General features: G+C 41.6%; 1 protein-coding gene across 1 annotated transcript in view; it reads right to left on the bottom strand.

The window, feature by feature from the left end:
• Positions 1-17,531, bottom strand: part of MYCBP2 (MYC binding protein 2) — a 141,073-nt gene that overhangs the window by 22,216 nt on the left and 101,326 nt on the right. Inside the window, exons 56-63 of the mRNA XM_082218921.1 lie at positions 8,871-10,517; positions 8,129-8,298; positions 6,943-7,187; positions 5,724-5,891; positions 4,835-4,992; positions 3,957-4,156; positions 3,157-3,306; positions 2,395-2,555 (exon numbers count right to left, since the gene is read on the bottom strand). Coding sequence (XP_082075047.1) covers positions 2,395-2,555; positions 3,157-3,306; positions 3,957-4,156; positions 4,835-4,992; positions 5,724-5,891; positions 6,943-7,187; positions 8,129-8,298; positions 8,871-10,517 — 2,899 coding nt within the window. The remainder of the gene's footprint in view (positions 1-2,394; positions 2,556-3,156; positions 3,307-3,956; positions 4,157-4,834; positions 4,993-5,723; positions 5,892-6,942; positions 7,188-8,128; positions 8,299-8,870; positions 10,518-17,531) is intronic.

The raw sequence follows: 17,531 nt of genomic DNA, 5'->3' as shown, positions 1-17,531 counted from the left end.
TTGTTTTCTTATCTTTTAACTTATACATCTCCAAGCAGAGGCAACAAGTGCATAAAATATTCACCCATCCAGCAGTGGAGCGGCCCCCGCCTAAGTCTGGTGCGCACCAGGGTGTGTGCAGGATGCACCTGGGGGCAGGGCATGCCATGAGAGTGACCCCTGAACCACTGCACACTGAGCCAGTGTGGTGTAGTGGTTCAGAGCGGTGGACTCGTAATCTGGTGAACTGGGTTTGCGTCTCCGCTCCTCCACATGCAGCTGCTGGGTCACTTCTCTGAAGTCTCTCAGCCTCACTCCCCTCACAGAGTGTTTGTTGTGGGGAGGAAGGGAAAGGAGATTGTTAGCGACTCTGAGACTCCTTAAGGTAAAGGGACCCCTGACCATTAGGTCCATTCATGACCGACTCTGGAGTTGTGGCGCTCATCTCGCTTTATTGGCCGAGGGAGCCGGTGTACAGCTTCCGGGTCATATGGCCAGCATGACTAAGCCGCTTCTGGCGAACCAGAGCAGTGCACAGAAACGCCATTTACCTTCCCGCCGGAGCGGTACCTATTTATCTACTTGCACTTGACGTGCTTTCGAACTGCTAGATTGGCAGGAGCAGGTTCCGAGCAATGGGAGCTCACCCCGTCGCAGGGATTCGAACCGCCGACCTTCTGATTGGCAAGTCCTAGACTCTGTGGTTTAACCCACAGCGCCACCCGTGTCCCTTTGAGACTCCTTACGGTAGTGATAAAGCGGGATATCAAATCCAAACTCTTCTTCTTCTTCTGCTACAAAGCAGGGCGCACTCATAGCCACGAGCAGGCATGTGCCCTGGGCCTTGAGAGCCCAGCGATGCTTTTGTGAGCAGCGCTCTTCTCACAGGAAAGGCGTCGTGAACAGTTGTGTCCTTCACACTGTGCCCTCTGGCTGGGAAGGAGGCAAGCACCCCAGCCCCAGCAGCTGTTAGCAGTGTCATAGTCCTGGGTTCACTATGGGGCAGAGCGCTGTGTTGCGTTCCCCCAAACTGTGCCTGGGGCGATGGCCCCCTCAGCCCCTCCCCCGCTACGCCACTGCATCCACCTGAGATTCAAGACTAACAACAGAAAAGACAGGGAAGGGCCTCAGATCTAGAGGCTAACAATACTTGAAGGATATTAGATGCCAGTTCCATTATTGTTTGTCTCTGAAAGCAATGAATGAGGTCTTACATTAATACAGTGGTGCCTCGCAAGACAAAAAGAATCCGTTCTGTGATTCTCTTCGTCTAGCGGTTTTTTCGTCTTGCGAAGCAAGCCCATTGAAGGATTAGTGGATTAGCGCTATTAGCGCTTTTAGCGGCTTTCAGCGGCTTATCTGCTGATCGGATCAGCTGATAAGCGGCTTAGCGGCTTAGAAAAAGGGGCGAGAAGGGGGGGGGAAACAGCAGGAACTCGCAAGACATTGTCGTCTTGCGAAGCAAGCCCATAGGAAATTCGTTTTGCGAAGCACCTCCAAAACGGAAAACTCTTTCGTCTAGCGAGTTTTCCGTCTTGCGAGGCATTCGTCTTGCGAGGCACCACTGTATGGGCTAAGTAAGTACAGCTGAACAAAAGGAGGTGTATTTAAATTTTTTTTGAGGGGACACACACATGTCTTTGCAATATGGAACACACACTCTTCATGAATGAGCAGGTTGGGAAATGGTAGGAAAATGTTTACATATTCAAGCATTTGATCCAGCTTCATGGTCATTACACAGCCCAATCTGAATGTAGACTGCTCAAGAGCAAGGGCAATGACATAATTACATAGCCAGATGCAAGTAGTAGCCAATGGAGTGTCGTCACAATCTGCAATTTGTTGGTATTGCTTCTGGAAGAAGCCTGCTTTTGTTTTTCGTAAATGGTGCCAGAGCTGCAGACCAGAAGCAAGGCAACTGCAGTACTGGAACAAGGGATTATTCTCCATATATCCTGACAAGTTTAAATCCACATTTATACCTGCTCGGAGGCAGGAAGGTACATGAAAGAAGTAAACCATTTTTACTCCGTTTTAAATACAGGAATCCTGACCAGCCAATGTACTCAGCTCTTACAAGACGGAAGCAGGATTCTATGGTTTCCTATTGCTCCAAAATGCAAGCAAAAAAACTTGTGTTAATATGTCCAGTATAACAAATCCTACCAATTACCTTGTGAAGCATCCTAATTCTGGGAATTTGAACCCTGCATACTGAAATGTGCCCAGCCACATACAGAGCTGGTGTCTAAATATCTGAGTAGCTAGCTTTTTTCCTACTTTTGCTGTAAATTAAAAAAAGGCGATATGTGTGTGTGTGTGTGTGTGTGTGTGTGTGTGTGTGTGTGTGTGTTTACCTTCTCTCTGCTCAATTTTTTAAAGGAGAAATTTTTTTCTGTATGTAGCACCTACCTCAGAGCCATCTGTTGCAATGAACTTCCACTTGGGAGAGACATCATGAGGTCAGAGATGGTCTGTAGCAAACGGTGGAAAGTATGGGGCAAAGGATGAGCTGCTTCACCAGCAATCACTATGTCAGACAATGGATGCTCACAGACTCTTGTATCCTTTTCCTGAAATTCAAATTGCGTAAGTTACGTCTGAAAAGCTGCCCTCTTGAAGTAAGGGCACACTCACGTCTGGCTGTTCTCATTATGTTAACCCTTTCCCCGGTATTTATTCAGGATCTGAGGCTTTCAAAATTCTATATGCATAACTTAATAAAATTAATAGGCGTGTGCTTAATTACGCACCCATATATATTGCAACACGATTCAAGATGGTTTGTTTTTCTGCACTGCAATTAAGATGAGGACTCTGACAAAAGGCACATGATTTACCTTACAGTTCTGATCAATATTAAGTCAATATTCTTTCTATTTTTATTTTGTCTTCTATAGAGAATGCTGTATATTTTATCCTTTGCTGGTATAAATTGGTCATTGGTGACAAAAAATAATGAAAAATACTTTCCTTACAAATGTTGTACCCTGCCTGTTAAAATAGAAAACTGATGCAATTCTGATATTTTATTTTATTTTATCTTCAATAAAACACTGTCTTCACAGGCATTATAAAACCTGCTGAGACAATATTAGGTGATTGGGAAAAGGTGATGCACTTGGTTCCATAGTACATCATCACAGTGAGCTAAGTTGCAAGCACTTCACTTACTTGCTCAGCGTTTTCTTTGTTTGCTTTGTTCTCTTCATCCTCTTCTTCCTCTGGCTCCAGAGGGGCAGGAGTCAGGGATGCCACAAAATGCCATAAAATATCGTGAAGAGATGTTGTTTGAATGACATTGCAGAGAAGCCAGTTAAAAGCCTAGAAACATAAAAGTCGTGGAGTTTAAGTACAGAGGAAAACTGGAGGGGAGATTCCAAATTTCAGAGGATGCAATAGTATTTTGTAGAAAACACGTGCAGTTTATGCAATCCATGATAGTAAGACAATCTGGACACATGTAGGGCACTGTTATTTTTTTTACAGACATTTGCAGTTAGCTGGCTGATGATGTAGTAGTAAGAAAACCAGAAAGTTAACTCATGGGAGTGACAGGTGCTGAACTGAAATGCAAGTAACTGCATAAACTGCATGTACTGGTTGTTAGTCACATTTAGAGAAAAGTCAGTACAGTGGAACCTCGTGTTATGGATGGTTCCGGTACTTCTGGGTTGCCGCGGGACGCAAGATGAAAACACGCAACCTGAAGCAGACGTATCATGAGGTTTGACTGTATTCTGATAGCAATGTATGTGGAACTAAGGCAGCTAGCTACACAGAGGAACCAGAAATAGATGGCATTCTAGATATCTTAACCTAGCACACCCTCAAGCAAGTTTACTCAGAAGTAAGTCCAGCAGCCTACATTCACACATCACGATAAAACACTTCGGAAAACTAAAAATGCTATTACAAAGAGAATGAATTCCTGATGTGACACTGATTTGGATGATAATTAAGGCACTAAATACCTCCATAGCAAACACCCGGCAAGCTGATTTTCTTAAAGCTTGTTTCATTGCAATTTCAAGTCCCTCCAAGTCATGATGTTGGATTACAAATGCCAGAACAGGCCACTGGAAATTTCTCTCTCCTTTGGAAAGAGAGCTGTGGGCGGAGATTAACCGAGAAAGTTCAGGAGATGGATGTCTCAGGAGAGAGGAGCCCACTTCTATTTAAAAGCATAAAAATACGTACATATTAGAGAGTTAATAATATACTAAGAAGGTTAGTATATTAGTATTAATTTACTGAAAGCAGAAACTGTACAAATAATCTGTCCAAGCATTACTTGTTGGTTATACTGAACGAGTATCTTAATTCTCAAGCAAACAGTTTGGCTGCAACCTTTTACATTCATCAGATATTACACTTTGGATGTTCAGGCTCAGACAGACACTGCTTTTGGATGTGCTGTGCATTGTGGACAATTAGAAAGCTGAACACTTAAAAGGGGGGGGGTTGCCCATTGTGCATAATGGTGAAGGGGCTCACTGACTCAATACTGACCAAAAACAAAATTAAATGCAAAAGAAGAACGCTGCAAGGAGAAAATAAAAAAACAAAAGAAGAAGAAAAATGGGCCTAACTCTTTCAGAAGAAAAGCTTTTCCTGAAGGTGACGGCCAAGACGGAAGGAAGCAAGAAGGCACCAGCCATGTCTCTTTGAGAACGTGTTGTGATGACTGGGGGCAGAGTCTTCATGCTAAAGCCTCTGTCACTTAACTCTAGAAAGCTCTGAACCAGAACTCATATTTGGGATTGCACAGAAATCACAAAGAAGCAAAGTAGCATATGCATCCACACAAATAGTTAAATATTTTCACAGCTGGCAAAGTTTATAGCCTTACCTGCATCTCCACTGTTGACTCTCCTCCTGGGGATAGCCTTTACTCGTGCAGGTAAAATGGAATGTTGTTTATCATATTCCGATGCAACGACTGAATACGACCTCTGAAAAACTGTGCGCTTTGCTAAATCTGTATCTGTGATGGGACTAGTCTCTAAACTAGAAAGATAACAGTGCATTAATTAACATATTTATAGGTATATGCATTTTAGCAACCCAATAATTTAAGTATATCTCCTAGTAACAAACAGGGAAAGCTCGTGAGTTCAATCAACCATTTCTTGATCCTGGATTTCTAAGGTTTCCAAAACTGATTTCAAACCATGCATTTAGGAGTGAATCCTGATTAGCATTAACCATTGTGCAGATATGATTACAAACTGTGGTTAAGAGGCCTTTGCATGAAAGAGGGCTTTAATTCAGGGATGGAAAGCATTATGTCTGTTTCTGGCCCCCAGAAAATTACAAATTATCTTGCAAATTCTAAGATGTTCAGCAGCAGGGTTTCAGCTTATCTAGAATGAAACAATCAACGTCTTTATTTCTGACAAAATTATAGACTATATGAACCTTTTAAGAGTTTCTATGTCAGACATTACATTACCATTTTTACTAGATTACCAGTTTCCTAAATGAAATATCATGAAGGTTAGTGCAAGAAATCAGTTTCTTCTTGAGCTTATAAAAAAGGTGGTAAACAGAAATTGTTCTTCACACTATCCTTGGTTTCAGTAAGTATAATACACACTATCCTTGGTTTCAGTAAGTATAATAAGATGGTCTTCTTGATGCTTTTCTCAATGTAGTGTTATGAAGAGTTGCAAATCAATCAATCATTCACAATTTAGCAGTTAGCACACCAACACATACTAACATACACATTGGAATACCTTGGTGGCATGGATTTCATGTTACTTTCTGGCTCCTCAAAGACATTAGGACTGGCATCAGGAGTAACAGATATATAAGGTGCAGGTACTGAAGTTGAGCGCAAATACCTCATCTCATCCTGAAAGAGGTTGTCGTCTTGATAGCCAACAAAGTTTTCATGATGATGTCTGAAAAGAATTAGACACCACATGTTATGTAAAGCCAAGGCTTTTTTGGTCCAATCAGTCATCAACCAATCATTTAAATGCATAAACCCACCAAAAATGATATAGCACTATCATTTTGCCTAATGGTTACCTAAACACACCTGGGACATAGTATTTCAACTAACTGCAAAGACACTAGCTCATCAAAACCATACCACTACACAGGCTAAATGTCTCTAAATTCTGATCAACCAAGGAAGCTTTCAAAATTATTAAATCTCGTTTTACAACTCCCCTTTTTCCTAATTTGAGAGGTAAAGGTTGGGTGGGATGACAGGCTGAGCAACAAGTCAGCAAGGTTCAAAATACAAACCTTGCAAGTGCCAGGTTCAGCAGCAATATGACTCCCAGCAAAGGATCTTACCTGGAAATTCAGTAAGATCTCTGGAGAGAATCCAACTGCTTCTCTTTGTGGAAGCAAAGACAAAATGGACTCCAGCCAGAATCTGTCACTTCCAGTATAGTCTACTTTCTTATGAGATTTTACATTCTATACCTTAAGAAGATATTCACTCCATCGTGCCCAATGAATTCTTAAAGTGGTCTGAATGCCATGTGATTGTGTGTTCAGTGCTGCAAACGGGCTTCTTAAAGCACAGACATCAGACACTCAGAAATGAGCTAGAACTCTTTGGAAGAACATTGACTGATAGGAAAGTATATATAGTAAAAAAATCATCAAGACACTGTTAACATGTGCTTTTAAAAACTTTAAAACCCACCTGTAGCCATGCTTGAAAGAGCTGGATGTTATTTACTGAAAATGATCTAACACACACAAAGGTAATGATTATAGTTAGTGATTCCAGTTAATTAACAGATTGCTTCTTTAAACTAGGAATCCTTGACCTAATAGCAATAATGATTACCCTTAACACCAATACAGTGGATTTTGAGTTTTAAAGCTATTGTTATCTCAAGACAAAGTAAATGCATTTTAGAAAAGGAGAGTTATTAATGATATTAAGGCACATTTGGGAGGGAGTCAATATGCATATTTGTTTATTGTTACCTTGCTAACGTCTGAAGATAGAGACAAGTCATTTTAACAGGGAAATCCTCCGAGATGCCTTCCTTGACGCTCGGAAGCTGTGACTGGAATGGTTTGGAAGGGTGGTAACACAGAATACTGGGCTCAGCTGCACTGCTCAAGGCCAGCAAGAACAATGCATTTGCTTTGATCACTTGATGGGCTTCCATGGTGGGCAAGGCACGAGGTGTCTTAACTTGCATTGGCTTTCTCCTAGACTGTTTGACCTACAGGGAGACAAAGAATGCTACTTCGTGACCATGGCAGTGGAACTTCAGGGTCCAACAAGAGGGAACAATACCCTTGCTAAGCACTGCAGCTTTAGCACCTTATACCAGACCTCCACTGCTTATACTTCATCCCTTCTTCACTACTCAACTAGCATGTGTGGGTGAAAATGGAAGTATGCTTCATGTGAAATTCTGTTCCTGGTATCACATGGAGGACAATCTTGGCCTCTCAGGATAGCAGCTCCCTTGGGCTTAGAACAGCTTATATGCCTTTGTAAGAAATTATTCTTGCATTCCATAGATACAACACAGAATTGATAGCAGAACCAGCAACCCCTACTATAAATGCATAGTTTTCTCTCTTTCACAGTCACATGCGGAAAATGGGAAGACTGAGCATTCAGTACACCCAAATGTGACAGCCCTGTGACTGTGACAGATGACAAATGCAGGTCTAAGGATCATATTCTTTTCCCATTTTTGACTTTTTGATTTTAGCCCAGTAAACAGCAGTATTGCAAGTAAGTTCATTAAACTTACTAGCCCACTTTTTGTGTGGTCGTTAGCCACTGTCTTGCCTGCCATACTTCTATTTCGGTCTTTTAATGGCATGGGCAGCCCAAAAGAAAGAACTATTTTCCAGCTTATAAAAGCTTGCTTTCCTGGTCTTCTGAAAGCAATTCATACAAACAGTCAAGGAAATGGCCATTTACAATCTGGATGTAAGGTGCGCATGAAGTGCAATATTAGCTGCAAGATACACTTTCTGCAACCCCAAAGCGCAGCGAGTTCTCAGACTTCCAGGTACAGTAGGGAATAATGCAGTCAGAACACACCTAGGTTGGTGTAAGGAGAACAAAAGTACATTATTCCTAGAGGGCATTCCTGCAGAAACTCCACAGTCTTGCTGTAGATAGCAAGAAACAGATTAAAAATACCTTTTCTCTTGCTGCTGCCTGCTTTTCACGGAGGTATTTTTCTCTGCACCGATCACAGACTAGGTACCATGTGCTTCCTCCTATGCCACCATCGCCACAATTGCCAGCCCATCCTCCACAGAAGTGCCCAATGCTGTTATAGCCTTGTCCACCAGCATAGCGGCCACAACCTTAAAATAACGAAAAGTCATGTTTATAGTAAGCTCTAAATCCATTATTTGGTTTGCCCGGCCACATAGTCACAGAGAGCTGAGTCTTCAAAGCAGGGGTCGCAAACCTTCGGCCTGTGAGCCAAATTTAGGCCAGCACAGGTCTCGATTTGACCTGTAAGGCTGTTTCCCCCAAACCACACCCACCTGTCCCATAATATGCGATATCAGGTGTGGGGCACACAGAGACGGAAAGCAGGGCTGAAATCACCATCCATCAGCTGATGAACGGTAAAGTTCAAGTCTGAGGTATCTACTGCAAGATCACAATGTGGTGATCAAAAAGTGTGTTGTCCCTCTTATCAGGCAAAAGTGGCCTACCCAATTCTGGTCCCCACAGACATTCTGGTGCCATGTTCTTTGGTTTTTACATGAACAGGGCGAACACATGATGAAACGAAACACGACTGCTGCCATCATGCCTATAGTTTAGCCCTCAAACACCTCTGGGTCTGCTCCCATTCTCTTTGCCAGATGCCGAAAGGGTCCTTTGCCTGATGCAAAAAATCACTTTTGTGAAACGAGCATCTTACCTGGATGAGCTTGTCTCATGTGGTACGTCACTGGGTATGGGTGGGATTCCCCACACAGTTCACAGATGGTATCTTTCTCCGGTCCTCCCACTGCAAGCTGAGCCATTTCACCAAAGAGATTTCCCCTCGGTCTGGCCTCCGCTTTTTCTTTCTTCTTCTTTTCCTTTTTGGACTTCTTGCTATCTTTGTCACTTTCTTTCTTCTTCAACACGGCACAGGACCCAGGGCTTGGAAAAATCATGTTCTGAGAAGCTGCCTTGATTGTTGCCAGAGAAATGTCTTCCCAGAAGGCTACCAGGTGTTGGAGGGTTAATGGAAGAGGAGACTTGGACTTCATAGTATGGTGACTGGTAGTTTCAAAAGAGGTAGCTTCACTTTTTCCATCCTCACATCGTTCATGAAGAGGAGGCTCTTTAAGCATAGAGAGGACCTTATTTTTGTTTATGCTGCCCATTTTTGATATGTCAGGTCCATGGGGAGCTATGTTAAACATATTCAGAGCAGAAGATATTTCCAGGGAATGTCTGTTCTTCAGCTTGGTTTCTTTCTCCTCTGCAGGCTGTTGGCCAAGATTGCTTCTAATGGGTGCGTGCTCCTTCGAAAGTTCTGGGTTGAATTTCAAAAAAGACGAGCAGGCCATTGCATCGTGGACTATTCCTTCATGCCACAGGAAAGAAGCAAAGACAGCCCGGGCACATTCAGCCACAGATGGAGACATTGCTTGTTTGGCGGGCTCTACTGGTCTGGAGCCATCGCCTTTGAAAAGGCATACGGACTTTTCCTTTTTGGGTCTTGTATGCCTATTTGCACATTTGCGGCTCACTTTGGGAGATGCCCTCGTGTCCTGCTCATCTTTCAGCGGTGCTTTTCCTATGCTGAAATGAACTTTGTTCGAGCAATCGTCCACGCTCTTGAATTCAGAGTTATCTTCACAAGTACTGTCTGTGATGCTATTGGTCTTTAAGGTACTTGAAGTACAGACTTCAACAACTTCACTGTGAAGGTTTTCTTGCACAACGTGAGGGGAAGGGGCTCGGTTTTCGGTTTCAGCCCCAGGTTTCCCATCTTTCGAAACAATTTTTGGTTTGGGAGAAGTGGACCTTCCCCTCAGTGGTTCTGTTAGGGGTGCTTTCTTTTTGCGAAGGGTATCTGGGTCAAGTGTATATGAATCGGACTTAGATCTCTCCCGCGGAGGATCAAGCTTTGTTTTCACTGGGGCTGAAGGTTTCTGAGACAGGGTCTTCTCGTGAGGAGATGAGGAACGGCGAGATCCGACACCAGATGTGCAGGATTTCCCTGCTGAGATCGTCTTTGGAGAAGATGATCGAGTTCCTGGCCCTGGCGATTCTGCCCTCAGACCAGATGTTGTCCTTCCGTCAGATTTTAAGGTTTGCAGGGTGTTGTGGTTTGGAGATAATGATCTGCTGTGGGAATCTGACCTCAGTTTTGCAGTGTCAGATTTTAGCATCAACGATTCGCTCGCAGATAAGCTCTCTATATTCCTGGGCTTCTTCTGGTCTGTAGCTTGGTGGCTCATACGGCTATCGGGTTTAGGTGACCTGCTGTCTGCTCTGTACTTCGAAGCCATATCGGATTTCCCTGCTGAAGAAACTGGTCTAGCAGCTGCAGTGAAATTCACTCTGTCACCTGTATGGCACATTTTATAATGACATTAAAGGGAAAGTGCTCATTTATAATACAACAGATCACAACGCAGGATAGGAGTAGAGAATACTAGATAGATAGATAGATGATAGATAGATAGATAGATAGATAGATAGATAGATGAATAGATAGATAGATAGATAGATAGATAGATAGATATAGACAGATAGAAGAGAGAAAACAGGGACTTCAATACTTTATTGGTTGGATTCAGAGAAGCATGAGAACTCAGTTTGCACAATGCGACTATCTTGACTTCTCCTTGATATACACCAAACTGCTTCTGAGGGTCATCTTCTAGAATGGCATGGAATTCGACAGGGTGGGAGGATGCAGTGAGGCTGGGGAATTAGCAGAATTAGGAACAGGAGCAGAAATGGCCCTTGGATTCAAGCCTATATGAGGGTCTCCCTGCTAAAAAGTAGTAGAACTAACTGCCTCCTACAGGAAGGTGATTGCAACTAGGACTTCTGCCTCAAGAAATGTTTGAGTGATCCAGCCAAAACAAAGTGCGCTGCATCTACAGCTGAACTACCGAAGTTGTGTGTGTGTGTGTGTGTGTGTGTGTGTGTGTGTAGGCAGGACACTTTTGCATGCAAAGACCCAATATGGCAAAGTTATTTGTGTATCGGGAAAGGTTTCTGCACATAAGGTTGGATCCAGAGCTCCATGTGGAACTTCACTTATGGAATAGGGCACACTTAGGTCTCAGTTCGTGCTCCCCCCCAAAAAAAAAAAAAAAAATTCTGCCACAACACCCCACTGTAGGGGAAAGGAGGAATTGGCCAAAAAAAAATTCTCCACTTTTCACAGAAGTCCTCAGTAGATCCAACCCCTTTCCATCATGAAAAGGTCCCCTTCCACTTGCAGAAAGGTACCTTAGATTCAACTAATATAATATCCTTTCAAGATTGAGACTAGTGGTTTAACAGTGTTCAACATGTAGCTAATATTTTTACTTGAGTGTACATATTCAGAACAACACTCTATACGTAATGAGACTAACTCAAGAAGACACAAGGAAAAGGCTAACGTCGTTCCTTTTTTCATTTTAACTGACAAAACTTTATCAAAAAAAAATAGTGACTAGATTTAACAGAATTGCACTATCTAATATCAAGGTTCTTAAACCTTGCTCATCTGACAACCTACAACTGGCTAAAATATACATCAAAAGTATCAACTACAATTTAAAGAACAGTTCAGAGGCATATTCTGCAAGTCATGTTCACCACAGCAAGGCAAAACCAATTCCACTGTGAACTAAAGTAAAATCTAGCTGCTCAGTCCTACTCACTTGCCTCTGAGGAACTTGGAGGGACTTCCTGCCTGGCTTAACATCAGGAAAGGACAGGCAGAAGGGTTGGAAATGCTGCTTAAATCATTCTGATTTCAAATGCACATGGTGGAATTTCTGTTTCTGTATTAAATTTGAGTGTGCTTTTAGCCTAAAAATCTTCTGTAAGCTACATTGGGACACCCGTGGGAAATAAATATTATTTAAAAAATAAATTAGTAAATAAATGAGCCCATATAATGCTTCTCAATTGTACACCCCCCCAAAAAAAAGCACAGTGTGTTCCAAGTATGTAAAAAATGCTATTCTATTTTTGCTTAGATATAAACAAGACACTAAATCATTTTATTCACTGTAAACTAAAATAAATATATTGCATTGCTTCCTTTTCCACAAGGAGGCAAATAATCATTTCCACGTATTTCCCAATGCTACTGGAGTGATTTCTGAAGCTCACGTTTATGAATGTTGAGTCGTGCATACCACACATTTATAGTAAGTCACTAAATTATTGCAGTTAAGAAAAGCAAACCTTTTTCAAGTGAATGAAATGGGGTGCTCAGCAGGAAAACATTTACTTATGGATTTCCAACAAATTATGAATAACCTGTCTACAATGGCATGCATACCCACCCTTTAGCTTGTGAGAGAGAGATGAAATAGCAGAAGCAGGGCCAGCTACATCATTACTTTTGTAAATGCGCTCACGAGAAGCAAGGCAGCAGGATGGAGTTTCTATAGTGGGAAACAGTGGCACAGAAGCAGCATAGATTCAATGGGAAAATAGCAAAGATAAAACAAGCAAAGCAAGCAGTTCTGATGAGACACAACTTTTCTGCAGCATAATCAAATTCATTTTTAGCTTACGCTTAAGGATTAAAAATAAAGTAAAGATGTTCCTCTTCTCCAAAATAATAAATTAATGTTATTTTTCAAGACAACATTCAGGAAAACCTCAGCCCAAATTCTCATGGGAAGCAAATGGTTGATTAAATAATAAGAATGAAACAGCAGCTAAAGAATGGCTTTGCTTTGTTCTGCTCATTGATTGCTTTTGCTGTTGTTATTGAGCAGGGGTGAACTGAAACCAAACATGTTGTTTGACAGATCTGAGTATTATTTCATAAGCTTAGGTGAACATATTTTTTCATTATCTGGCTCTGCATTTGCATACAAAATTGAACTTTCACAGAAAGAAATAACCACCCTGAGATCATGAATTATTTGTTATTCTTGAACGGGGGGAGGGGAGTTCTTTTTTCCAAAGTCCTTTTGCTATTTCAGTCATATAGCATAACACTAACTGAACTAAAAGACAAGGTATTTTGCTGACAATGGCCCAGTTAACATGTCTGCAGCATAACAGAAGCAGGGGAGGAATGGTGTGAGAACATTTGAAAGGCATGCACTAGAATGCTGCTAATTCACATTGAACCACAGTTTGCTTTAAACTATGGTTTAATGTGACATGCAAACAAGGCCAATATCTTGTGCAATATATGACTTCACACCAATCTATAATGCTACGGGGGGTGTGTGTTGGTTCTTGCACACTTTATACTTGGTCCTCACCTCCTTGCAAAGGGGCAGGGGACACTGTTGCAATAGGAAATAAAAATCTTCCTTTCTTTCACTGAATCCTGCCTCCACCCCATTTTTTTTGACCGATAATATACTTAGGGGACACTGAATCCCTTAATGGAGAGTTGGGCAGTAAAAGCCAAACCCAGTTTTTTCTACAACAGCTTTCAGGTTCACCAAACACTTGAGTAATAAATGATGAAATCTTTTCGTTCTGCCTTATTAAAAATCATTTATTTTCAACACACTATTCTCATTCTAGGCTTATGGGGTTCTTCTTTTCTAAAGGAGGCCTGCTTTACCTAGAACCTTTTGTGCTCTAAGAAGGGTCGCCACCCCACCCCACCCTAAGGCATGCTATTTTGGGGGCAAAATGTCTGCTCAGAAGGGAAAATATTGCATTCAGGGAAAACGAACTTTTTAAACTTCTGCTTTCCTATAAACAGAAGCAGCTCTAAAAAGTCTGCTATAAGGACCGAAGCCTACAACTGGAACCAAAAGAATTCCAGGTGCTAGAAATGTACTTGAGTATACAAAAGAAGAAAAGGCACACTAATCTAGGAACTTCCTCTCTGCCCAGAACGTTGGAGGCTATACACCACACCCCTCAACAGTATTTATAGGAACTCAAACACCAGATTCTGCTCTGTTCCAGTAACAAGAAGCCGAAAGCACCAGCCTGAAGATGACGAGTGAGACCTCGTCGAAACGTCGCCCAGACACCCCGACTCTTACACGGGAAGACACCCGAAGACACCAAAACCTGCGTACTTGAGTATAGTTTCAACATGTTAATTCTATTTTTGATACTTTTTGGAAACTTTGGGTATTTCATAAAGAATGCTCCTGTCCAGCCTCAAGATTTTGACTTTTGCTAGTATGTTATTCTTGGGATGCCCTCTGCTCAAATAAGAAGTGTACGGTTATATTTTGTATCTTACTAATCAGACTTTTTTCACTGGCTTGAAAGTCTGTTTTAATTTGGTTAATTAACCATAATTTTATCAATATACATGTCATTACACTTTAACTTTCTTGGCACATTTTACAAAAAGGAAACATGGCTATTTTTATCCAAGTTTATGAGTTTATAAGAGCATATAGCATTTTCTTACATTTTGCATTTTTATCCTTTATCCTATTCATGTAATTACATTGTGCTTGAGGAAGAAAATTTCCAAATTCATTACTACGATTAAGTACATTTCTAGCACCTGCCCCCCCACCTGATTTTTCTGTCTGTTGATGGTGCCATCCTAGTTTTATGGTTGTTATCCCCATATCAAACCCCCATATCAAACACTGTTTCAAAACCAGTTTGCCATGCTGCATAGGGGATTGCTGTGAACAAGTTTAATGCTTCCTTGGACTCATGTGTTGGCTGTTGTGCATGCGATAAACCTCTCTGGATCAGAGTCATGATAATTTTTTTAAAAATCAGCTGTAAATCTGTTACGATTTCTCATATAACACACATTTGCAGAGGTTAACAGTACACATGTTGTAGGGAATAAATAAGTCTAAAATAGGAGCAGAGAGTAACCTGAGTGAGCACAGTGTTATTTTACTTCCCAGTAAACACGCAAAGGACTGCACTTTAATTTGGCCAAGAAACATTAACGTCACAAAATGTAAAAATGGTATTGTGCTGTACGTTATCACATAAGCAGGTTGTTTTATTGAATGCTCTACCCTCATCAACTGAAGGCCAAACTCAGCTTAAGATGAGATGTTAAATCTGCCTTTGTTTCTCAGGTGCTGATCAAATTCCATCTGCTGGGTGGGGTGATAATGAAGAGGATCAAAGCAAGCATGGAAGGGAGACTCGCTTTCCTCCACTACTGCTGTCCTGAGGAATATTCTTCTTCTGAAGTTGTTACTTATTTTGAAGCGGGGGGTGGGGGACCCTTACTTGGGAATTCCTCCCAACACAAATACAGGTTTCAGAGGAAGACATTTATTCAGGACCACAGCAGGGGAACTAAAGGAAAGATCCGACGTTACATATGTGCTGATGATAGGCTCTCGTTTTTGGAAGCTCATGCACAAGGTGTCCCAAAGTGTCCCAGGAATTTTGACTTTTTGCCAGAACTGAACATAGCACTCTGCACTTCAGTCTCAAATGAGCCCCTTGAGTTCGACGTGACTGAGATCCTTTGGAAAGCTATTAGACCAGTCATCACTATTACAGTAGATATTTTAGGAAGACTATAAGGGTCTTGTTTCATGCAAAAAATACTATCCTCAAGTCAAAAAGCCAAATATCTAGCAGAAGATGAACTATTATTCCAATTACAAAACATCATTTAAATTTTCTTCAGGTTTCTAAGTAAGACAGAAATCTGAGGATCGACAAGATAAAAGTATCCGAGGCATTATCTGCTTAAGTGGGCTTGAAGTGGGAGGCACTGGACATTTTCTTCTGAAAATGGTCCGTCCAGTTCAGCATCCTGCTCTCTCAGTGGCCAGCCATATGTTTTTGGGAAGCTAGAAAGCTGGACCTAAACACAACAGCACTCTCCCCACTTGTGATTCCTTGCAAATGACGTTCAGAAGCATACAGTCTTCAACAGTGGAGGCAGAACATAGACATAGTGGCTAGCAGCTTTATCTTCCAGGAATCTGCCTAATCTTCTTTTGAAGCCGTCCATATTCTACAAATTTTTAAGCTCATCCTCAAAAAGAGCCATAGAACTCTGATATGTGAGAAAGATGAAAGAGATGGAAACAACTATGTAAAGAACGGGAGTAACAAGGAGTAACAAGGCAACAGTAATATTTAAGATCAAGAGAACCTTGGGTAAAAATAAAAAAATTTCTTCCTGTAGCACCTTAAAGACCAACTAAGTTAGTTCTTGGTATAAGCTTTCGTGTGCATGCACACGAAAGCTTATACCAAGAACTAACTTAGTTGGTCTTTAAGGTGCTACAGGAAGGAATTTTTTTATTTTGACTATGGCAGACCAACACGGCTACCCATCTGTAACTAGAACCTTGGGTAGAGGGTCTTAGCACCATGAATAAATCCCAATGGCAAGTGCAATACTGATAGTCTTGCCTCATATAGATAAACTGCAGGATCTTGTATGCCAATGTGATAGAGAAGAACGTATTTATGAGAGGAAATTGTCTCACTTGGGTGATTGCCACAATGGATGCTAGAATCTCCCATCTGAAAAGAGTAGTGTGGAATGAAGCAGGTGAGGTGCTTGTGATAAAGCAGCTTCCTTGCCTTGCTACTCATCTTACCTCCAAATATAACTACCAAGCATAGGCCTTGGTAGTCATAAGATGGACTCCAGAAGGTGCTAGCCATTTTCTCTACATCATATGAAGTAATGCCTCCTAGTTGAGGCTTCCTTCCCCTTCTACAGAAAAATCAGAAGAACCTGAGTGCTAGATACCTCAACACCAACACCACCCCATGCATTTGGATGAAGTCAAGGAGGAATCAACCCTCTTTGTGGCTTCTCTCCCTCTCATAGTCACTTTCTGAAAATGATTCCGAGTCCTGAAGATCTTCTCCATGCTGTTGTGCTGGATGGTTCTTAAATAGTGAATGAATGAAAACAGGGCCATTCTGAAAAGGGTCTAGGCCCACTGCTACCTGTGTGTTGGAAGGTCTTGATAACCAGAGAACAACGGAAAAGGAGGCTGCATCTGGATCACTCTCCCAAAGCAGATAATTCAATGGTACCAATTTCTACAGATTCTTGGCCTCTGTAAGCTTGGCATCTATGATACCTCCAGATATCTCAAGATCAACTATAGATGCAGGTGCATGAAGAGAGGAAGAATGCTCACAAATCCATGCTGGCATTTTAAAACTAATCTATAATTCCCAAGGTCTAGATCAAAGGGCAAGCTGAAGAGAGGCCTTCGGTTCTAAGGTGTTTCTTACTCTGATTCACAAGTCAGTTTCTTCTGGTGCTCCCAATTGATGGGAATAAGATATCAACTGGCACAACCACTTTTCAAGAGCAGACAAATAGTTCTTTGAAAACAAGCATAAACTAAAGCCTAAACTAAAGCAGCAGATTATTGTTCTTCTATAGCTGCAAAGAAAAATTAACTGGAAACAGCAGCTGGGGCATTATATGAACCCACAAGATTTGATT

Source organism: Podarcis vaucheri, assembly GCF_965113315.1.
Source record: "Podarcis vaucheri genome assembly, chromosome: 4".
In the NCBI taxonomy this organism is placed as follows: domain Eukaryota; kingdom Metazoa; phylum Chordata; class Lepidosauria; order Squamata; family Lacertidae; genus Podarcis; species Podarcis vaucheri.
Note: the sequence above shows the minus strand (reverse complement) of the source record. Positions and strands in the feature narration are given on the sequence as shown.